The 23,350-nt window shown below is 42.7% G+C and overlaps 2 protein-coding genes across 4 annotated transcripts in view; both read right to left on the bottom strand.

Annotated features, from left to right (window-relative positions):
* Positions 1-5,935: 5,935 nt before the first annotated feature.
* On the bottom strand, positions 5,936-8,334 carry CCNO (cyclin O). Its single transcript, XM_067568982.1, has 3 exons — positions 7,996-8,334; positions 6,929-7,114; positions 5,936-6,415 (listed from the first exon to the last, which is right to left on the bottom strand). Exons 1-3 carry the CDS (start codon positions 8,332-8,334, stop codon positions 5,936-5,938), a joined length of 1,005 nt encoding a protein of 334 aa, XP_067425083.1.
* Positions 8,335-11,568: 3,234 nt separating this feature from the next.
* The window catches only part of DHX29 (DExH-box helicase 29), a 32,919-nt gene continuing 21,137 nt past the window's right edge, over positions 11,569-23,350 (bottom strand). The window contains exons 19-27 of one of the 3 annotated variants that reach the window (XM_067568593.1): positions 22,510-22,638; positions 21,486-21,561; positions 20,404-20,628; positions 18,200-18,336; positions 17,460-17,553; positions 16,159-16,461; positions 14,753-14,900; positions 13,328-13,424; positions 11,569-12,454 (exon numbers count right to left, since the gene is read on the bottom strand). In XM_067568593.1, coding sequence (XP_067424694.1) covers positions 13,375-13,424; positions 14,753-14,900; positions 16,159-16,461; positions 17,460-17,553; positions 18,200-18,336; positions 20,404-20,628; positions 21,486-21,561; positions 22,510-22,638 — 1,162 coding nt within the window. In that variant the 3' untranslated portion in view covers positions 11,569-12,454; positions 13,328-13,374. Of the gene's footprint in view, positions 12,455-13,327; positions 13,425-14,752; positions 14,901-16,158; positions 16,462-17,354; positions 17,554-18,199; positions 18,337-20,403; positions 20,629-21,485; positions 21,562-22,509; positions 22,639-23,350 lie in introns of those variants that run through there. The other 2 variants (XM_067568592.1, XR_010923780.1) reach the window with 2 other exon arrangements.

Raw genomic sequence — 23,350 nt, 5'->3', positions numbered from 1 at the left:
GAGGGTGAATGAAGAGCGGGGCGGGGCGGGGCTGCCTGGCTGCTGAGTGAGCGCCAGAGGTGGCGCCTTCGCCTTGGCACAATCTGCGCCCTGCAGAGGCGCTAACGGCCGACCTGGCAACAGGCATCCCCCCATCTGCTGGAGCCCGCCGCACAGGCAGCATTGCGCCTTTGCAGGGCACATTGGCGCCGCCGCCGGGCCGTCTCCAACCGGCTTCAGCGCGGCCCCAAACCGGAATCTCTTCGGCCTCGCTCTCCGGTCCCAGCGCGCCAGGGTGCGCAGAAGCGCGGGGTGCTGGGACGTCACAGACGGGGGGCTCAGGCAGCCTGGTGCTGAGCGATAGAACAACTCGCCTGGGCGATCGCTGGAGACCGGCCCCGTGCAGGACATCCTAATTCAGCCTGTGCAGTCATTAAAAAGATGACTCCGGCAAAGGCGAAACAAAAAGACGCCACTATCCCAGAGTCTTGGGAATCAGAGGTGACACCAGGAATCGGACAATCCCTCTGCCAATGCAGGATACCGCCCTACAGTAGATGTCCTACGGCGTGCTCCAAAGGAATTTTAAATCCAAGGCCCCTTGTCTTGTTCTTTGTATTATCTCCCTCGTTTAGATTGTATTCTCCTGGCTCCCCCCTCCCCTGGTCTGCAGAGTGCTGGGCTTATACATGTTTGTGTGTTAGTGATCAAAACAATCCCCGGTATCTGGAAAAGACAGTCTTTTCTGAACGCTATAGCACAAACTTCAGCAATAGCCCTGAGTGGTACACAACCTTGTGTACACAGAAATCAACCCAACTAGCTGTAATGATGGATAGGCATGTGATGTCTTGCAAAACGACCAAGCTGGACTTGCTAACAAGTGCCTCACAGTTTAAAGAGCAGACAGGTAGCTACTGTATTTGTATAGGGTCTTTATTTGTGTTATCATAGCTAGTGCCCCTCACAAGGACCTTTATTGCCCTGGGCTAACTTGCCCTGCCAAGTCACTCATGGGGCCAGAATGCATGGGCCACCCAGCCATGGAGTTTTCCAAGCTGTTTCTGGACTGAATCCCAGGGTATTTACTATACAGGAGATTCAGGCTGTGGTGTGGGTGATGCAGCAGGACCAGGTACTCTTGCAGCCATTATTGATATCAGCTGCTCAAACAGTTCTTTCTGCTGAGCTCTGCCCTCCTCCCTTAGCCACTGTCCCTGTTCCAGGAACCATAGAGCAAGTGCCTGCACCCACGTTGAAATCCTATCCTTAAGCTGTGCAGCCAGCTTCAGCCTTGCCTCTCAGCATGCCTTTTGTCTAGCCATGGTATCTCTGCTTTTGGTACTTATCTGCTTGTTGGCCCTGTCCAGGACTTCAACCATAAATTCATCACAGAAATATTTCCTCTTGGAATGGTCTGTGAAGGCACATTTGGCCAGGCTTGTGCTGCAAAGTGGGCGAGCTGTGGAGGTGCAGCAGCAGGCGGAGGTCAAGGAGTCTGGAAGAGGACCAGACAAAGAGGATTACTGTCTCAAATAGCTTAGAGCAGGAGCAACAAAAAAATCCTTGTGGAATTTAAAGGACATAAAATGTTGCAATATATTGAAGTTCAGTTTGAAAAAATGAGAGGGATGCTTCAGACCACAGAAGACACCCTAGACACAGCCTGGTTAATGGCAGTGAAAGAAGTGCAGAGACAATGGCGAGTTAAAAATTCAAAGCTGTTCTTTGTTTTCTAAAAACTGCAGAAGCACTTCGGGGAGGAAGAGGGGTGGGGTGCTATCAGTAGCCTTACTACAAAGCTTTTTTCATCGTTTCAGGCCTTCTATATTTTGGAGGACATAACAGTTCTTGTGGTGCCTGATTGGCAAAGGGAGATATTATTTCAAGCTGTCGGTGTTATTCCAATTGGGAAACCTGCAGTGAATGCAGCCAAATTATTCAAAGGTAAAGTGGCTGAACAGCACATCTATGAGTGGAGTGGTCTGCTCAACTACTAAGGTAGCCCTGGAAAATATGCCCTTCCCCAAATGTGACTGCCTCTCTGGAGTTCCTGCTTCAGGAAAAGTTTGCATCTATCAGAAGTTAGGATTGGGTCTGAATTCAGGAGGGAATCAACAGGATACTGTGTTAGGTTCTATATGGCGTAGCTGGTTATGATTGCATGTAAAAACCCAGAACTTCACAGCCATGGCCCTCCGCTTCTCTGGCACATTTAGGGACATATTTTCAAATTCTAGCTGAATTTGGGATAAACGATTCCATCACTTATGGACTACATGGAGTACCTGTACCTGAAATGGACTAGATTTTTGAATGGAACACATTTCTACCTCCCCCGCCCCACAGTTCACCGCTTCCAAGTAGCTCCTTACACCACTGACTGGTTACAAAGCAGCGTACTTACAGGTATGGCAATGTAAGGTTATTGCTTTTAAGAAATAGGAATTCCTTCATAAAAATCTGTGCATTTCCAGAACAAAATTACTTTCAAGGCATTTTTACTGTTTGCATTTCCCAGTCACCATTTTGAAGTCCACACCACTGGGATACAATGTGCCATTAACTGATACACGGTGCTAGCCAGAGCTTCTAATAACTTTTGAATTGGTTCATAGAAGAGAAATCCCTGCTATTCTTATATTGAGAAGCATTATAATGGAACCAGAAACTTACCAGGCTCTGGTGTGGCTTCTGGCCCATCTGTGGCTGTTGCAAGCTCCGGAGCAGGCTGTTCCTTGGGTGAGTAGCATCAAACAGCTCCTCTACAGATGTGCTGCTGCTGCTCTTGCAGAAGAGCCTCCTGTAGAACAAGTTTCAGCAACAGTCACTTCACTAGCTTTACTCTGTGCCTACTGCTGGCTCTCATCACCCTCCATGCTGGATTCTGGGTAGCAGAGCCGTTCCTGGGGCACGGCAAATCACGGCAACTGCCCCAGGGCCCACACTTTGGGGGGCCTCGCCCTTGGTACCAGGACCAGCTGGGAGGTGGCTGTGTGCCAGAAACGGGTGGGAGGTGGACGGTTGCTGCCAGGGTCCCGGCTTTGCACCAGGATTGGGTGGGAGGCTGCTGCCAGGGTCCCAGCTAGGGATGGCTCTGCTGGGTCGGGCCAACAGGGTGCCATCCTGGCTGACCAGTCATCATGAACCAACATTGGTGCCATACTGGGTGCAGTGCCCAGCACCCAGTCAAACACCTCATAAAATAGGCATGATATTGGCAAGTTATCTGAGGTGTGGTTCTGGTCCCTGGATTTCTTGTGCTCAGTCTTCAGATGCTTACTCCACTCCCAGCGCCAGTCATCTATCTAGTATCTTTGCAATGCGGCCAGCTTCTTTGCTATTTGCTGGTGTACATGATCACTTCTGATACTCTTATTAAACTCTTCCCTATTCACTTTCTCCACACCATTCATGATTTTATAGCCTTCTATCACATCCCATCTTAGTCATCTCTTTTCCAAGCTGAACTGCCCCAGTCTTTTTAATCTCTCTTCATATGGAATCTGCTCCATTCCCTTAATCATTTTATTGCCCTTCTATGTACTTTTTCCAATTCTAATATATCTTTTTTAAGATGGGACAACCAGGACTGCACACAGTATTCAAGGTGTGGCATACCATGGATTTAAATAGTGGCATTATTATATTTTCTATCTTATTATCTATCCCTTTACTAATGATTGATAACATTCTGTTATGGCTGATGTTGGGTTTTTTGTTTTGTTTTTTTGTTTTTTGTTTCGTTGGTTGGTTGGTTGGTTGGGTTTTTTTGATTGCCACTGTACATTGAGCAGATGTTTTCAGAGAACTATCCACAATGACTCCAAGATCTTTTTCTTGAATGGTAACAACTAATTTAGATCCCCTCATTTTATATGTATAGTCAAGATTACGTTTTCCAATGTGCATTACTTTGCATTTATCAACATCTGAATTTCATCTGCCATTTTGTTGTCCAGTCATCCAATTTTGTGAGATCCCTTTGTAACTCTTTGCAGCCTGCATCGGATTTAGTTATCTTGAGTAATTTTGTATCATCTGCAAATTTTGGCACTTCACTGTTAACCTCTTTTTCCAGATCATTTATGCTTATGATGAATAGCACTGGCCCCAGTACAGATCCCTAGGGGACACCATTTATTTCTCTCCATTCTGAAAATGGACCATTTATTCCTACACTTTGTTTCCTGTCTCTTAACCAGTTACTGATCCATGAGAGGATCTTCTTTCTTTTTCAAGTTTGGAAGAGAATTGTTTTGTGACCATTGAATACAAGGGCTAAAGGCTGATCTGTTGCTGAAAGGGGAACTGAAATCCACAGTGTCCAGTGGAGGTGACATTAAAGAAGATGGATCTATGGGGGAAATCTTACTTTGCTTAAGAGCCTTTGGTGAGGGACTTTGGGCAAAGGCTTTCTGAAAGCCCAAATACACTTCTGTTTTCACTGGAGTCGATTGGAGACTCTTGGGATCAAGAGGACAAAGGAAGTTGTTCCATGAGTTTGTGGGATAATTTGGCAGACTCCCAGGACCCAAGGCAGAGGGGCAGCATCGACACTGCAAAGCAATAGGACTCAAACCCTGGGTCCTGGCTTGAGTAGGGCTCTGACCTTCCATAACTGCAGGGTCCTAGGACATAGGTCCAAGCCTGAGTCTGAGAGATTTCTGTGTAGATGTAGCAGAGGCTGGGTTGAAGCTCAAGTCTCAGCCCAGGTTTACACTGTAGTGTAGGCATACCTTGAGATTTATAATTTACCTAGTCATCCAACACTTGGTATAAAGCACATCCCATACCTAACTTCTTAGGGCTCTATCATGCAAATACTGAAAACACATGAATAACTTTACCTATGTGAGTAGGGCCATTGGGTTCACTGAAGTTTCTGGCAAGTGTTGCAGGACACAGTAGATATGAGGCTTCCAAGGGAGTTTTTCTGCTTTTGTTTGGTCACACAAAACCTTAATTTTGGTTTAATGCCTGTTTAGTATGTGATACACAGATCTTGCTCTGCTTTAAAAGACAGATATTTTGAAGACTATTACTAATTTATAAATATTATATATTTAAAATATCTGTGTTTTGATTTTGGTGTCATCTCTGTGAACTTTAAACTAATAGCAATTCAATAAAAATTAAGGAGAAAATAAAATATTTTGCAATAGCATAATTTATGTTTTCCTGTCTCTTATTTTTCCCTTAGTATAGTGCATCTGCACTTTGATATCTAAGTGCAGGAATTTGGATTTATAAATATGTTAGGAAGACATAATTAATAACGCATCAAGTTTATTTTTCCTGTTGTGCTACATCATCTAATTTTTCAGATATGGAACATAAGCAATATAATGCAAATGTATTTTTAAAGGAAAATAATACAATAATGAATCATTTTCTACAGGTTGGAATTTTTTAAGACCTGTCAGAGTTAATAATTCTTTGGCAATTAATTTACTCTATGGAACATGTACAAAATCACAAGCAAACAATCCATCATTGATCAGTGACAAAAAGTTTATTAAGAAATATTTATATAGTACTTTTATTGTTCCTGTGGCTGCTGTTAAAGTGTGCTAATTGAACCATTTTCTAAATAAATAAACTGTACAGTACTCAAATTGTATACACTATTTATACATTAAATGTAGATATATAAAATCCATATCAGTGCAATTAACATACAATAATGAAATGTGCAAAATGTGATTTAATTTTCGTCATATTTCAAAACTCTAAACCAACACTGTAGAGCACATATAAATACAAATATAATACACCGATTAGTCAACTAAGCAAGAGAATAAGGCGAATACTGTTATTTTTAGAGTCATAGCAATTATTAGTTTATAACAACATGATGCATTGATGAAAATGAACCAAATTGCTCTTAAAATTCACGGCTGCTTTGTATGGCATAAGAGGGTTTCAAGTGCATTGTTTACTTTGTTAAATTATCTTAACTTCCCAGCGGCAGGCACTTTTCAGAAATTTCCAGGGGTAGCACATGCGGTAAAGAGTCTCTGTTTAAAGACACCAGTAAATGCAATTTGTCCGTGCAGTCCTGTAAAACCTCCTCCGGGTAGCCACTTATATGCAAGTCCAGTGGATTTTGGTGGTGCAACATCTGGTCTGCCAGTCTCAGGGAGCATATGGCCAGAAGCGAGGGAGCGTATTTGTTAAAAGCATAGTCGGCCAAGCTAAGTTCGGCCACCCCTTTAGCCAAAGTTTTGGCATTGTTTGCCTCCCTGGCATCTGCCTGGCAGGCCTCCACACGCACGTGGGTGAAATGCTCCAAGAAGAAGTTGATAGTCGGTGCCCCCAAGTTGAAGTGCAGTTTGTTTAGGATGATGCATTCCAAGTTGCAGAGCTGCTGACGGGAGAAGACGTCGCAGCAAAGAGCTAGAAGCTGCTTTACTCTGGGCGGGTGCACTTCCACCTGCAAGACAGGCAAGCAGCAACATCACTGCAAGCAGACCCCGGGAAACCAGTACAGCATCGCTACACCGGCAGAGAGCACCCAGCTCCCCCGTGCTCTAAGCAGGGCAGAATGCAGCTCTGAGTACCAGCAAAAGGAGACAAGGCCAGCCCTGCCTTCACACGCCTTGCAGTGCATCAGCTGCAGACAGGACACGCAGCATCAGAGCGCTAAACGGCCGCTGCCTGAACGCCCTGCTTCCCCGCACAGAGCGACGTGAAATGACACGAACCCAGCGCTGTGGGCGTGAAGCCTTAAAGCACAGAGGAACTTGGCGCGGCTCGAGCAGGGGTATGTGCCTGAGAGGTTTCCCCAGCGATCTCTCTTGGCATCAGCCTTGTTCTCAGAGCTCGGTTCACCTCTAGAGTTATGAGGGCCAACCTGGAAGCGTTTGTCCTGCGCTCATTCTCCCTTCCCGTCACTGGCAGCCCAGAGAACCGGGACCCCGCCGCCCACGCCTCATCCTGCGAGTACCTGTTTGCAAGCGATGAAGAGGGAGGTGATTCCCAGCAGCTGGAAGCAGTCGGCAGCCACTGGGGTGGTGGCGAGGAATCGGTCCAGGGTGTTCACTGCCAGGCACAGGGACTCGAAGGAGAAGCCGAAGTGACTGTGGACTGGGATCAGCCAGCTGATCAACTTGCACCGGGCCTCCGCCGTCACCTGCAAGGACGAGAAGCGCTCAGGAAGCCGGACGCCACACCCGGGGAGGCGGCAGTGAGCTCCGCCAGGCTGGAATTGCCGCCCGTTTCCTGGATGCTGTCCAGACCGCTAAGCATAGCGCTGACAGATCTCCAGGAGCGAGACCGTGGTACTCGGCGTTATGAATCGTCCTCGCTGCCAGTGCGCCACAGGCAAGACCCTTCGCTGCATTGCTATAGGCTGAGGATAAGGATCTGGGCGCACAGCACAGAGCCGGAGGGAGTTTACCAGGCGTAGTCTAGACAGAGCAAAACCGAGCGTAGGTGTAGCTACAGGCCACCCAGTGATGCACTGCAAGTTTGGAGAGAGCGAGCGAGAGGGAGTGAGAGCGATGGGTATCCAGCCCCGGGAGCTACTGAGATGAAGGTGTCTGGTGAGATGAGGGTGCGGGAGACTAGGAGGAGAGGACAGCCGGCACAGAGTGCGCCAATGAGCGTGTCCGGACCGCGGCAGGCAGCTCGGCTGCGGACAGCGTGCGAGGGACGTGCCCACGGTATGGAAAGGGATTCGAGTGCACGTAATGCCCAGCGCGGGTGCGAGTGCCGCGCGTGCGGAGAGAGGCGACGGCTGGCGGGGCGTGAAGGGGAGCGCGCGGCGCGGTGAGTCTGTGCTGCAGGCAGGCAGCGATCGACGTCGGTGGAGATTCAGGAGGGCGGCACAGAGCATGAATGGCCAGGATCGCGCTTCGGACCCGGCTCAGTGGAGCGCGGAGAGCGCGGCCCGTCGGGTGGCCTGGGCCGGGCGGTAGCCGGCAGCGCCCCGGGGCGGGAGAGGCGGGGGGAGGGTCTGAGCTTGTGCCCGGCGCTGTCGGCCGCCGCCCTGCCCAGCCCGCGCTGTCCTACCTGCGGTTGCTGGGCCAGGGGCTCGCGCGGGTGGAATTTGCCCTCCAGCCCCTTTCGGAAGCGGTACCAGCTGGCCCCGTAGTCGCGGAAGGCCTGCAGCTCTAGCCGGGCGGCGGGCTCGGGGCTGCCGGGCGAGCTGAGCCCCGAGTCGTCGCTCCCGAGCGGCCGCTTCCTGGGGCAGCGCGGCCACTTGCTCTTCTTCACCGGCGCCCGGAGGCTGCGGCAGAGGGGCCGAGCCCGCTCCTCCGGGGTGGCGCCCGCCGCCCGCCGCCGTTTGCTGGCGGGGCTGAGCGGCTCGCCCGGCCCGGGGCGCTCGTGGCTCAGCGGCTGTGTGACCATGGCGCTGCCCGCTGCCTGCTGCGGGGCCCGGGCCGTGTGCGGCGGCGGCGGCCGCGGCGCCCGCCTATTTAGCAGCCGCCCGGCCCCTGCCCCGCTGACATCAGCCGCCGAGCTTTCCCGGCTAAAGACCCGCTCGGCGGCGGGCTCAGCCGCCAGCGCACTCGCCTCCCCGGCCCCCACGCCCCGCCAGCCGAGGCGGGGCCAGGCCCTGCCCCCAGGCAGCGCCTGCCCCCAGGCTGAGCCGCGCCCGCGCCGGCCCCTGTAGGCTGCCCCTGCCTGCTAGTAACCACACCGCGGCATGGCCCAGGCCATGGATCCCCCTCAGTCAGTGAGCACCTAAACCCCCTCGGCAGGGAGTTGGTCACGCTGTCTGGCGCTGACGCTGGGCCATGACGGGAGTGACCGTCCTGGGTAATAGACGCTATGTAGCCAGCCGGACAGATGGACACAGCTGCTGGCGCCTGTTTTACGACAGGGAGCCCGTTGAAGCCGGGGTGGGGTGAGGTGAGGTGGGGGGCTGCCCGGGGGTGTGGTAGGACCCGACCTCTCCAGAGAAGCCTGGAGAGTGAAGACAACGACGGCGCTAAATGTCCAATGAGTTGGACGAGGATGAGTTTTTTCCCCCGGTCCGGTGCTGCAGCTTGGCCCGCTCCTTCCCCCGGCACAGCAGTGCAAAGCGGGCAGGCAGCCACCAGCAGGATGGACGTTAAGAGAATCCGGGTCTGTCTCGCGTTAGGAGGCGAAAATGTCTATCTCATCGCCGGTAAACTCCCCGCAAAACCTCAGCGCCTGTCCGCGGCGAGGAAAGGCGAGTGGTTTAAACACGCGGGAGTGGCAGGGAAATAGACACAGCCGGTTCCGAACCCCTTCGGCTGAAGTTGTTGGGTTTTTGCCGCTGTGTTGTTTCGGAAGGGAATGACTCCTGCCCACCAAAAAACTCCTGGGAGTTTAACAGCTGGGACCCCAACTAGTCTTTATAGCTGCAGTTGGCTCTGCATGACTTATCATATTTAGTCTAGATTTCCAATAGATCACATCGATATAAAAGATGAATAGTCCGTGAGAATCATTGTAATTTAGATTACCAGAAACGACAACTTTTCTTCACGTTTTCTCCATTTTTGATGACAACGCACTGGCTGTTTCATTCATCGTCATTTAGCAGAGAACCATTTCAAACGTTGTAACACAGGGGAATCGAAGTGCTGGGATTTTGTGCGTGAAGGCATTATTCGAGATAGGTTTTTGAGGCAAATGTCTTCCGCCCACCACCTTTTGGGGAGGCAGGTTTTCAGGTTCGCCTGTTGCCAGCCTGCACGAGGGGATCTCACCTATAGTTCAGTTCAAGCTATTGCAGAGGATACAAAAGAAATATCCAGGACAGGTGAATTTCCGAAAAAAATCTTTCATATCACCAGACATTCCACTGACACCGTTATTCCCAGATCAGAGCCAAGGGCCCGAGCAGGGAAACGGGGGCGTCTGCGTTTAGGGACCAATTGAAAGGAGACTGAGAGCCAACAATAAGGTTCTGATGAGCCAAGCGCCTACTCTCAACTGTACCCGGATTTTGTGATTTGACCCCGCCTAGTGTGAGACGGGAAAGGCAGCAGGCAGTGAATGAATAACTCCAAAAGGAGGGAGAGTGGGGGAGAAAACAGCTCAAGAAAGGGGAACCAAAAGGAGACAGCTTGAGGCAACGAACGAGCGCAGCAGGAAGGCTCTCCCTAGTCGAGCGATAAGGTCAGGGAGTCTCCTGGTCCCAGAGAACAATGCACGCCTACCTTTCCAATAAAATATATTCTCCAGAGCCTCACAGTGACTGCTGGGTGAGATCGCAACCTTTATTGGACCTGTGGCTTAGTATCAGTCTTAGTTCATGTCTGCTAAATGCTTTAAATAAATCAGTTACTGTTAAAGGGCTGAAATAGAGTTTTTATCAAAAGGTCACACAGACAAAGGCTGTCTACAGGGGATCAAGGATCAAGGATCAGAAAAACTATAGGGCCTTATAGACTAAGGCCTCTGTAATCATTTGCAGTTTCTGTACCTCTGGACTTCAGTATCTTTGTTAGTAGATAGTCTTTTCAATATTTTTCATTGGTAAGATCTATTAGGAATTTCAGTTACTCCCATTGAAAAAAAAAATACAAGGAAGTCCCCTTGGTTAAATGTGACAAAACATAAGATAAATAATGTTCTTGTAGTGTTGGTCCCAATATGCCCTAGAAACAAGGTTGGTGAGGTAATTTTTTATTTGCCCAAAGGCTCCTGGTGAGAGACACAAGCCTTGGAGCTTACACAGGTGAAGAGGAGCTCTCAATGCAAGGTCCAAAGCTTGTCTCTCACCCCTGCAGTTGGTCCAATGAAAGATATTATCTCACCCACTTTGTGTCTTGAAACATACTGTGTTAAATAAAAGGATGGATGAGGACCACCTCCTTCTACTGCTGGGGATTTTGAAGTCCCACCACCATTCTCAGACATAACTAGCAAACTTTTATTCTTAACAAACCATTATCCTTATTTTTGTTTCTTTGTTTATCCAAGACTTTTAGTAGGAGTTTAGTCATTTAAAAACAAGAATGATTTACATGTAACATGCTACATTACAGAAAAACTGGCTTCTCCCACACCTGTCTGTAATTAGACTATTGAAATAAATTTCTTATTTGCATTTCAACAAGATGTAAAACAAGAAAGATGTAAAAAGGTAAGATCTGTACCAAAGCAATCAAGAGGAAGGGTTCAGCTGAACTCTTTATGGTCTTGAACTTTGGTCAGCTAGGTTGCACATTTAATTTTTGTATTCAAAGGTGGTGTCATGCACAAAGAGTGATCTGCATAGAATTCTCTCTCTGATGGTAAAAGTATGAATACACCTAGAAAACTGATTCTGGCTGCAAACAAATGGTTAGAACTGATCTTTTGATTATAGGACATTGAATTAGCTGTTGCTCTTTATGAAAGGTAACAGCATACTTTATACTGGTGAAAGGGGAAAAAACAGCACTGCCAGCTTCCCTAGAAGCTCAGAACATCAATAACCTTTTTACAACCTAGGGAGAGGCAAGTGTAGCTGGGAGAATTTGGCTACTTTTATAGAAATCTTACTAACACACTTGGCTGATGATCTTGCCTCTTCTTCTAGTGGTCTTGAACAGCTGTGTTTTTTCTTATGACATGGCTTTGTAAATTTGTGCTGTTACTACCCATGAATGTCCGTTAGATGGCTTAGCATATTCTGCTCTATGTTGTAGTGTGGGATCTTTCAAGAGCAGGTTGGGTTTTCCTCATGACCCTGTCTTCTAAGGTGAAAAGCAACACTATTAACCCACGGAAACATGAATCGATATTTGTTAAATGAAGAAACCTTCAGCATTAGTCCTCTGTCTGTACACACTGTGTTCAGGTTCAACAGGGTTAGGTAAATAGGAGAAAGGGTTTCAAAATCCCAGTGAAATTCCCAAGCTAAAGATTACTGATCTGGAGTTTGTGATTCCAGGTTGTCATCTCATCATCATGAGTCATATAGAAAAATGACAATATTCTTAAAATGTAATATTTAAATCTGCTACAGAATAAAAGTAGATCTTAAGGTATAAAGCAGTGAGTTTTGGCAAATGCACAAAAATCTGTTTTGTTTTCAGTTTGTATGCAGTATATCTAAACAGGACAAGCTATTTTGTATAGCAGTTAAAAGCTATTCCATACAGATTCAGAACCTAATCTTGAATTTCTAGTACATTACTAATAAATACCTTAAACTGAAACAAAGCAAATTTTAATTTGTCATGTTCATTTTTATGTTGAAAAAGGTTTGAATTACTACCATCATTTATACATCCAAATAAATGGCACCAAAATTTATTGTAAACATAATACATTTATACTCATAATTAAAAATGACTACAAAATTACTTCTAAGTTCATGCAGTGTTTCCAAGTTATAGCTGGTATCAACCACATTTTAAGTGCAGAAATACTTTAGACACAGTCTTTTTTAAGCATAATTTTTTTCCTGCAACTATTGAAGCTTTGTAGTTTGTTACTGAACTCCAGGATCAGTTGGCACTCTCTGTTTTTATCAATTCTTTGATGATGTGTAAAATCTTGTCATCTAGGGAGGAAAATATAGAAGTGAGTGGAAAAGAACCTAAATTTAACCTCCCCAAAAAGAGAGAGAGGGAATGTAGCTCTCAGCAATTTAACAAGGAAAGCCTTAATGAATTAGCTGCGTCAGACTCAATGGTGAGACAAGAGTACATCCCATCCCTCTCCCCAGCAAATACATAGATAAGAAATTATCCATACACATGCTGGGGATTTTTATATTGCTCGTTGTTTACCAATTAATTGCCTGCTGGCATTTCACTAGCATTTCATATGGGAGCTGGAGGAAGACAAGAGAAGAGGACCTCCATAGATACATTTGAACATGCTTCACTCCAATTAGGATTTACTTTATTTCTTGACTTTTCTCTGAAGTTTTAGAAGCATGGATTATGTATGCTCTTTTATCCCTTATTTTAGGGGTTGTCATGTAGTCTCCCCCACCCTATTTACTGATAAGGTTATCAGTACATTATACATTGTCTTATAGCTGTGGCCCAGCTCTGGGGGTGGGGAGTATGTTAGAATTCATTCATGCCCACAAGAACACCCTGACAAATGGAAACTAAGCAATATTACTGCTACCATTGTTATGACCGTAGAGAAGTCAGTCTATGTCAAAGACATCCTCAAACATTCCCAAATAGCCCCAGATTTTTGGGGTGATGCCATGGAGAAGAACTAGGTTCAGTAAGATCTTTTGGGTTTCTGCATCTCAGGAGAGTTGAATTAGGCACACCATGGCTACAATGTGGTCTCTTGAGCAAGGATGAAACATACTAGTACTGTATATTTGTTTAAAGAATTATACACACACTGTACATACACAATGTATATTTAATACACATTTTTTATGCTGATAGTACAGCAATAAAATTACCTTCAAGTGACATTTTAGGATTTTCAAGCTTTTTCTTTAAAACAGACTCAATGAGAACTCTCAGTTGCTTGAAAATTACTGCAATCTTTACAGGGGCCTGTAGAAAGCAGATGAGAATATTAATACATTTACATTTTTCTCAAAGCAGTTTCTTATTAAGTAAACCCAAGATTAAAGGTTACCCATCATACAAGAGGCTAAGGATTCAATCCTGCAAACAGTTCTGCACGTGCTTAATTCAAATATTTGCATAATCCTAACGAGATCAGTGGGACTAGGCATGTATTTAAAGTTAAACACGTGAGCAGTCTCACTGACTTCATTAGAATCAAGGCCTGAAGTAGCTCAAAGTGGTGACCAGGGACTTAATATCTCTGCCTGTAGATTATAGACCATCAGCATAAATGTATAGAGTGAACAGGGGGAGCAAGAGAATAAATTACAGACATAATAGATATGGTAGATATTTAATACTCCCTTCCCCCCGTATTCAAACTATCATCTGCAGGTTTTAAAAAATGTAAACTGATTTGCAAAATAAAATGTGGATTTCAAATTGAGTTGGCTGATAAGAACATATGGTTGTCTCTCATTTCTTTCATTCATAGAGCCACAAAGTTATGTTATGTGTTCTTCCTGCAAAGGAAGGCTGATCTTAAAAATCCTGTGTGTTGAGTAGCAAGTGCTTTCAGTCATTAACTGGAATTTCCATGTAACATTATTTGTATGCCATTTCTGTATTTCAGGGAATGTTCACACAAAATTAGTAACATGCACTTTTCCTAAGGTGTAGCATGGGGTGCAGCTGAACACAGCTAGAAGAAAAATGTAGCCAATTTGACAGCAGGTGAGCAACTTCCATACTCCTTGTTATTTGGTAGCATTTACCAAGAAATGCAGCAAGTGGCCAGTTTTCATTTTCATCCTAAAATTAAACGCATTCAGCAAATGTGTTTAGAATTGAGAGAGAGAGAGAGTTTGTTTTAAGTCTTAAATGTTTCTCATTTCACAGCCACAAGATGAATCTCATCTGAGTTGTAAATCAGTGGGATCACTCATGGGTTTAAAGTTAAGCAGGTTTGCAGGATTAGGATTTATGAGTTTAAAATGTTCCAGTTTAACACATTTTCAGTTATGACACTTTCTTGATTTCAGTATTTCCTCTTCCCCCAAATCAGGTAAATGTGTGCGTTTCCAATAGTATCTATACTTAAAATACCTCAATCTTTCTCCATGAACAAAGGCAAACATTTGTTTTTTAAAAATAGGATACTATCAAATTACTCTTAGTACTATCACTTGGAAGCACCTGAGTTTCACATATTTAACAAAATTCCCATTATTTCCCTTAACTATCTCAAACTCACACTTCAATTATATGTTTCAGGTACAAAATGCACAGCCATTAAAGGCACAAGAAATTACCGGAACACATATGTACCTGAAAATGGATCCAGCCATCAACAGATAGGAGGCGTTCACGGTGCTGAACTTCTATATCTCCACCAAAAAGTAAAACTGGAAATGGGGAAATTAAAGTAGTCTCTCTCAAGTACACCTTGGCATATCTTATCTGCATATAAATACACACAAACAAAAGCATTTAAAAAGACAATGCTGAACTTGAATGCTACTGTCATGAAGCAAGAAGTCAATTTTTTTCTGTTTGAGGCCTCATACTTTTGCTACTTGTGTTAGTAAACAGTTAAAGAACGTACCCTATGCCCAATTATCTGCCATATACTTTGTATGAGATCTAAAAATCTGCTTGCTAGTCTTTAAGAAAGGGAAAAAGGCTTATGCCATTGGGATACATTTTTCTTTCATGATCCTTCAGAGGTGAATTTTAAAGAGCACTGGATTAACAGGAAGACCACAATTATGTAGTTAAGATTATAAACAAAAGATAATGGTAGCCTATAGAAGATAGTACAAGGGCCAGGAACATACAGCTGAAAGCACGATGTCTGAAAAGGAAATTTGTTGCAGTGTGAAAGTATCAGCTGGCACAATCAGCAAATTAGTTTAATGCATATATACTTAGAGATGCAGTCTATATACGCTGTACTACTGATTTCTTTTCAGTCAAGCCAGGGTCAATATTGCTTGTCAGAAATTGTTTCCTAATACAATGAACATTTCCAGTGCAAAAAAACCCTATTAGTATTAATGCAATCAGGCTTTCCATACTGAAATTTTCATAATATAAATAAAAAATAAAGAAGATTTTTAGAATGCTTTTATAAAAGCAATCATAATATACACTGTTCTAATCTCTGAGCCATTGAGGGGACTATTCATTCATAGGTCTGAAATGTATTAACCCTGATGAGCAGTATTTTGTTTGCATAAAATGTATCCGGTAACAGTTACTGAACAAGGTTTCTTCCCTTGATAATTCCACTCCCACTGACATGCCTGGTTCCTCTTCTCCCTCTCTTTGTTTCTTCTCCTCATCTGTACTTTAGGGTTGGCAAGTCTTATATTTCTCATTAACAAAGCACTCTCTCCCCATTTCTTGAAATCTGTTACTTTCAGTAACTATTCCTAATTTGTTCTCAGCAGCCTGTCAATTCCCTTTCTAATTTTAGCTGTTGTACTGCACCTTGCTTTATACTGCAAGCTCCCTAGGCAGGAAGTGCTGTCTGCTCTATCTGGAATGTGCCATATATATGTGCTGCATTAAATATCAATATGTAGCTTGGTGCTCCCTTGCAATAAATGTCCATTGGTATGATGACAAACACGTGAAATAATTGCTGTATAATGTTTTACACTGAGATAAAACATACGTCTTCCCCAAAGAGTTGATACAAATACAAGAGGTTTACCTTCTCTTGGTAGAGCAGCCATCCATATGTCTGCAAATCTCTGTTTACTGAGGAGGGATGCACTTGTGCTTTACCTTGAGCAGTTTCCACCATACATGCCAATTTCTCTGTGATATCTACAGACTTTGTATACATTATCTTTCCCAAGTTGTCATATAGCCCTGCAGTCAGCACAGCTTTAAGAAGGGCTATTTCCTGAAGAGAAAGGGATTGTGTGGTTCCGTTTCCATCCCATCCATGATGAGTTGTAGGTGCTGCAAATCCTGCTGCCCTCACCACCTTTATTAATTCTTGTTTCACATCCTGAAATTAGTTTTGATCAAAACAGGTGTATTAATAATTTAACACTAAAATACTGATTATAAAAAAGGACACTAGCACACACTAAGACTACTCCCCAATATTCCCAACTAACAGTGAAGAGAGACAGATCTAAAAAAATTAGTTACATCTACAGTGGTCTTGGAATCCTGGCTGTTTGGATGAGTAACCAAAACAAAATCAGGCTTCTAGGATTCAGGTACTGAGAATGTGGGGCTGAAAGTGATGCAAATGTGTCTCCGTTCTCCCAGATATTTGGAAGACAAACTGACAGCATAAAGTGCACACATTTATGTTATGCACCCGTCTCCTGTTTCCTGGGGATTAGTCCTAGAAAGGGTTATTGAAGCCTTCATTTTGAGGAGGCAAAAATGCATTTAGAAAAGTCAGGATTTGGGATCACAGAATCCTAGAAATACAGGGCTAGACGGGACCTTGAGAAGTCATCTACTCCATCCCCGCATGTTGAGGCAGGACTACGTATACCTAAACCATCCCTGACATGTATTTCTCTAACCTGTTTTTAAAAATCTCCAATGGGGATTCTTAGTAACCTATTCTAGTACCCAACTATCATCTTCCAAGCTTGACAGTGAAGTACAAGCACTTCATAAATATAGGCAATGATACAGTCTAACCATGTGTAATTTTATTTACCCGTGTTAAGTAATATTTTAACCTTACGAGTTTTATTTTGTGTAGAAGTGCTGTAGTATGAACTTCCTCAGAGTAACTGTATACAAAGATGTATATGAATGGGGCTTGCACCTCAAAAGGTGTAAAGGATAGATTTAGCCAGTCTGAATAAGAATCTGTCATTCACCCATTCTCAACATTCTGCCTGCCCTTATTTGTTGTCTTATCTGTATACTAACATGAGTACTGTATATCACTGCTTTAAAGTTATATGCTGAATTTTCTGAGGGAAATTAACAGTCATCCTTCCTGTGCAGAATCACATGGCTTGTATCTTGATATACCTCCAGAGTTAACAGTGAGGTTCTGTTAAGAAAATTCCTTCTGCAATAAGCCATTTCAGCACGATACCCTCCTTCTTGACGAGCCTTTTTCCACCTAGACAAAAAAAATCTTGGTTTACTACAGTTACTAAAGTAACACTAATGGCTATCTACAAAGAGATGAGAAAGCCAAGTTCAAATACATAAAAAAACGATAATGACTTTTACAAAGTATCCTCCACTGACTTAATGATAAAACACTAACTGGTATCATATGGATCAACCTTGTATGTCTATCAGAGATCAGGAGAGGACAAGCATTTTACAGCATGTAAAATTATATGCCCATGAGTAAACAAAGGTTAAAAACTGACAGATGTATGTATATTCTGCCAGCTGGAGATAGAACAACCAGGAACATTACTAAAAGTAATGAAGGATGTAACCTTAATGGATAGTAGTTGGGTTGTTTTTTGTTTTTTAAAGTGTAGCTCACTATAAAACAGCTACTGACATACCTGAAGCATTAGGACACTACAAGCAGTATGTTTCTGTATTGCTTGCCATAAGTGGCATTTATTAATCCCTAAGTACTAGTAGCATAGTACCTATCACACATTTCTGCTATTCTAAAAGGAAATTTACAAAACCATTTAGGATCATGTCTTTAATAGCAATATTTAAAGGATACTACATTACTAAAATATTAAAACTTAAAGCAAATAGAACCTTTTTATTGACTGTCAGTAAAGATTATTTACCCTAGATATGCACTGTAAATTGTCAGATGATCTGAGTTTGCCAATGCCAGGGAAGATTTTGCAAGATCCGCTTCATCTTTTCTACCGATTGGTGTAGTAAATGGGGATTTTTCTGTCATTACAGCAGCTAAAGTTGCCTGTAATCAACAGCCAGATATTAATAATTAAAGTTTAAACAATATCATATAAAGAAAAATTAAATTATTAGGCTTCAGGCTTTTACCATGCTAAAATCTAGATTTCCTTTTTCAACTAGACTTACAATATTCCTTGCTTCACATTAGGCCACAAGGATAATGGAGTTATTGCATTTTATATAGTATATTACAGTGCAAGATTCACTGAAGACAGTACTCACATAACTAAAAGATTTCAAGGTGCTAAGTGCTTTCCCACCATTAGTTTAACAACTCTCAAAACCTGTGTCAGATAGATAAGTATTTTTATACCTTTTCATAAGTAGGTAAAACGAAGTACCCAGAGATTAAGGACCTGCCCCAAATCAAACCATCTCAGTGGTACAAATGAAACTAGAACCATAGAATCTGAACTCTCACTTCCCTTCTTCAGCCAATAGATCACACTTCCTCTTACCATGTACAGTCAGCTAGGATTATGTGAAAACTGTAATGATAGTTTTAAGGTTGGACTGAGTCACGTAGCAAGACCTGATCAGGTGTAGTAGTGGAATGAAGTGCAATCCCTTGTCTCAGATCTGCACTTCCCGGTAGTTCCTTGATTTAGTAGAATTTTGTAATGGTGATGTTCCTCTTTCACTGTTTTTATATCAAGTACAGTGATATCCGAGTGATGGTACTTGAAAATTATTGAAGTAATATTTCAGTAATGAAGAGAGGCATTACAATCCAATAAATGGATTGTAAGGTTGGATAGATTCACTCCTGGATCTTTAAGATGGGAACTACAGGCTCTTATAGTGAAATAAATACTGAATAGTTTGCATCTTGGGCATTTTATTATATGTTTCCCTAAACACAAAACCTGGACACAATCATTTGTTGGCTTTTGCTAGCTACTTTTTGGCAGCTAGTGGGATTTTGATTTATACAAAGGAATCAGAGTAAATGGTATATGGTGCCAAGAATCTAAATTACATTAGAGCTATTGTTACATTTGGTAGGGGAGAAGGGACAGTTTACAACACTGACTAGCTGAATATACTAAATTGGATTAAGTTCATTTACTGCATTGATTCTGAGGTGAAATGAGTTTGCTTTTTAAGGGAAAAATGGTGCTACAGACTGACACTGCTACGAACTGTTTGTTTTTAAATAATTTAAAAAGGGATACTAATCTGAAGTCTATCAACTTTTAAAAAATGAATTAAAAGCAGCTTCAGGTCCTACATAAGCTCCTGACTGCAACAAAAACCATAAAGTGTTTTAGAATAATATTTTAAGTATTTTCTCTCCCCTCTTACTGTGAAAGAACCACATAAACAGGAGAGACTGAAAATGTATATAGACAAGTGCTGCTAAATGCTCAAAATAAAACAAACAGAAAAATAACCATCTTAAGTATTACTTGTAGCAACAGTAAGTCAAAGATTCAGAAAGATGTGACTGCAATCATCACTATCCCTTTAAAGCCAGGCAGTAAAGGAGATTATGTTTCAGTTTTCCTTCACACATACATAGTAAAATCTAGACTATTTGAGAATAGAGCAGCAATAATTCTATGATAAGACGACTCAAAATGCCAATCCATTGGCTAATGAAAGATAACACTGCACTTCATAGGATCATAGAAGATAGAATCGGAAGAGACTGACTAGAGCACTGAGCCTGGCCGTGTGTGTGTGTGTGTGTGTGTGTGTGTGTGTGTGTGTGTGTGTGTGTGTGTGTGTGTGAGTGTGAGTGTGAGTGTGAGTGTGAGTGTGAGTGTGAGTGTGAGTGTGTGTGAGAGAGAGAGAGAGAAGGGGGGAGGAGGGGCAGAGGGAGTGCTGGTAAATAAAAATGCCACTCAGTTTTCTTAAAAATAAAAATAGAAACAAGAACACTAATCAAAAATTGCATCCAAGTGGTTTTTAGGATGATGTATTGTGTTTTCATTTCTTATACTTTATTCCAAGAGTTGTAAGAAAGCAATTTGTATAGAAATTCACCCTTAAAAATTCACTGTCTCAAGGTTTTTAGCATTGTCTTTATCATAATGATGAAAAACAGCAATACCTGTCAACTTACCACAGGATCCAAGCAACCAAATATGGCACCAAATATAAGCATTTTGCCAATCTTAACATTGACAGGCAATGCTGCAAGGTGCTGTCCCAATGGAGTCAGTTTGGGCTCACTTAATTCACAAGCCCCAATTTTTCGTAGCAGGTTCATTGCATTGCTGATTACTTGAGGCTGTGGAGGGTCTAATGCTCTAGAGAGGAAATCCTCAGGAGAACCAAGATTGCATTTCTGTGGATTAAATAGGTAGACAATTCAATCTAAACCTATCTAGCAAATGTTAACCAAAAGGTAACAACGAAAACAGATTTTTTTTTACAATGATGGGCTGCAAAGATATCTAGAAGGCATGTTGTCTCTTCAGTCATTTTGAGGCCAACTGTCCTCCTCTATCCTCACCTCACTCATTCATCTCCTTCAGATGTGCAAAGTCTTCCCTGCTGCAGGACTGCAGTAGACCCACATGGTGACATTAGGATGGCTTCACTGTAGAGGGAGGGCCAAAGCATACAGAAAGCGAACAAGGGTTTATACACCCATCGCACATCCATAGCTTCAATTTGGCCTTTTTGGCAGAGCTACAGAGGTGGAGATGCATCGGCATAGCTGGTGGTCTGCAACTCCATGAATCTATTAGCCCAAATTTTTATGTAGAAAGTATGCATGTGCCTGGCACCCCATATTCCTGGGCTGGGAAAGAAGGATTCCATCCCTCTGCCTAGTTCCCCGATGCACATTCCATATACTTGTAATTTGGACAGGAACTAGGATTTGGCCCTTGAACAGGGACGTTTATTCACAAAACATTTCCTTCAGACTGATGTTGGGAAGAAATGTGAACAGCAGTTCCATTCTTCAGATTAGATAGTATCATGTGCTAATATATGCGTTTATACCCTTTCCCCCCTCTTAGCAGCATGCTATGGATTTTTTAAAGTGTATACATATAATGGATTCTTTACTAAGAAAAAACAGAAGTTTTCACAGATCCACACAACCCAAATAGTAGCACTAGACCAGGACACCCCCCCTTTTTGGCTGATTCTAGAGGAATCAAAGTAAGGGTAATTCAAGAAACAAGATTGTACCATAATATGAAGGCATAACTCTTCTAAGGGCACACGCAGTATTTCTGGAACAGAATATTCCATGAAACTTTCAAACCTGCAACACCAAAATAATAAAAGACACATAGCATTACAAATTTCACTGTACCAACGCTTGACTTAAGGTCATGACTCATTTTAAATTACAGTCCCTTATTTTCATATGCTCATTCTTCAGACAGACATTCTTTTTTGGTGTACATACATGTGTTTTAAAGTAAAGGGAGAGTAAAATATGTTTCTCCTTTGTGAGCTAAACATGTGCATATGTCACGGGTTGAGGGGCACAGGACAGTGATGGACAAGGGGACACTTTCTATTTTTAAAATAATTCCTACTGTGTTTTTGCTCATGTAGAACTCAAATAAGTGAAACTTTAAACTAAGCCCTCAAAGTAAACGTTACTTTAATTTTTTTTTAAACTGAGACACAATTAAGCCCAAATCATTTTCAATCAGATGCAATAAAGATATTCTAGGTTTTTAGTTATGTTATTGGCCTCTGTACTATGGAGCAGTGTAATATCATAGTTAGTTCATCCGCTCCCTGTATCCATAGACGGCCCACTTAAAATCTATGGGTTTGTAAGGTAAGGAGATAAAACTTCAAGATTTTACAGATAAACTTTATTTATAACTGACAGTGGTGCAATTTATGATGGTGTTCAAAACAAAATTCTACAGTTCCCTAATGCTGCAGTTATGATTTTTCCCCTGCAATTTTTCTTTTTAAAAGAAATGAAGAATTTGAGTCACCTCTGTTAAACAAATATTAAGGCTATAAATTCAATTTGAAAAAAGTAAGGAACTGCAGAAGTTAAGGTTCTTATAAATGTCCTTTCATGGAGTGTAATATGGATGACTTAATGCTGTGTAATCCTTAACTTCTGCATTTCCTCACTTCAGTTTAATTTATAACCATCACACTGCATTTTAAAACATTTTTGCAATTAATACTGTTAACAGTTGCCTGATTTACAAAATCTTGCTCATTAAAGTTACTGCACCTGTCTCTTGTGTACATTCGGAAGCAGAATCCATCTCTGACACGTCCAGCTCTCCCTTGACGCTGCAGAGCACTAGCTTTACTAACAAAGGTCTCTTCCAAAGAACTCATTTGACTGCTTTCATGGTACCTGAAAAAGCATTTGCACAGAATGTGTAGATTAGGATTACTGTAGGATTCAAATTCTCATTTAATTTAAAGTTGATTTTTAAAAATAAGAAGTCAACTTAAAAAGTTTTAAAACTTAGGTTTGAAAGTCCTATTTTGCAAGGGTTTACACGTGACTGATTACTTCATTAATTGTTCTTTACAGTACATTTCCTAGTACTTTATACATTTTAAGTAGACAAAAACAAATATCTGAGTGTCAGGAAGTTATGGAAAAGGTGTTCAACCTAAAATTTCATCCCACTACTTCTAGTCTTGCATTCCCCCACCTCTAAATAATTCCTCTCTTTATTCATAACTGTGATGAACTGGGAATTTTTGTAATTTTTTTATGAATCCTATTTGTGCCTCAGTTTCCCTTTTGATGCACTGTTACCATGTGGAGTGAAAAAGGGACTAAGTATGTGCTCAGAACAGACTAAGATTCACAGTGGGTGTCACCTCCCTGTTTGATGGAATGAAAAATCCTTAAGGAACTGATTGAAATTGACCCAGATCAACGGGGTGGGGGGCCAGAGAGACAATACAATCTCCAATAACTCATTGATTTCCCTGCCTCTCAGCAGGGAAACTAAGCAAAGATCCCAGTTCCAGAACAAAAGGGGGGGGGGGGGGAGCGCTCTGAAAAAAAGCTTGGGAGCTCTCTCACCTGGGAGCTGATTAAGGAGATCAGA

The sequence above is a fragment of the Emydura macquarii genome, unplaced genomic scaffold, assembly GCF_026122565.2.
Source record: "Emydura macquarii macquarii isolate MOO-44397 ecotype Brisbane River unplaced genomic scaffold, CSIRO-AGI_Emac_v2 contig_2897, whole genome shotgun sequence".
NCBI lineage: Eukaryota > Metazoa > Chordata > Testudines > Chelidae > Emydura > Emydura macquarii.
This window is presented reverse-complemented; position numbering and strand designations above follow the sequence as displayed.

Bases quoted from the DNA above. Each gene is read 5' to 3' on its own strand.
- CCNO (XM_067568982.1), bottom strand. From the start codon at position 8,334: ATGGTCACACAGCCGCTGAGCCACGAGCGCCCCGGGCCGGGCGAGCCG. The intron at 7,115-7,995 runs GTAGGACAGCGC...TCGTCCTTGCAG, and splicing joins CCCTGGCCCAGCAACCGCAG to GTGACGGCGGAGGCCCGGTG. The intron at 6,416-6,928 runs GTACTCGCAGGA...CCTGTCTTGCAG, and splicing joins TCTTCATCGCTTGCAAACAG to GTGGAAGTGCACCCGCCCAG.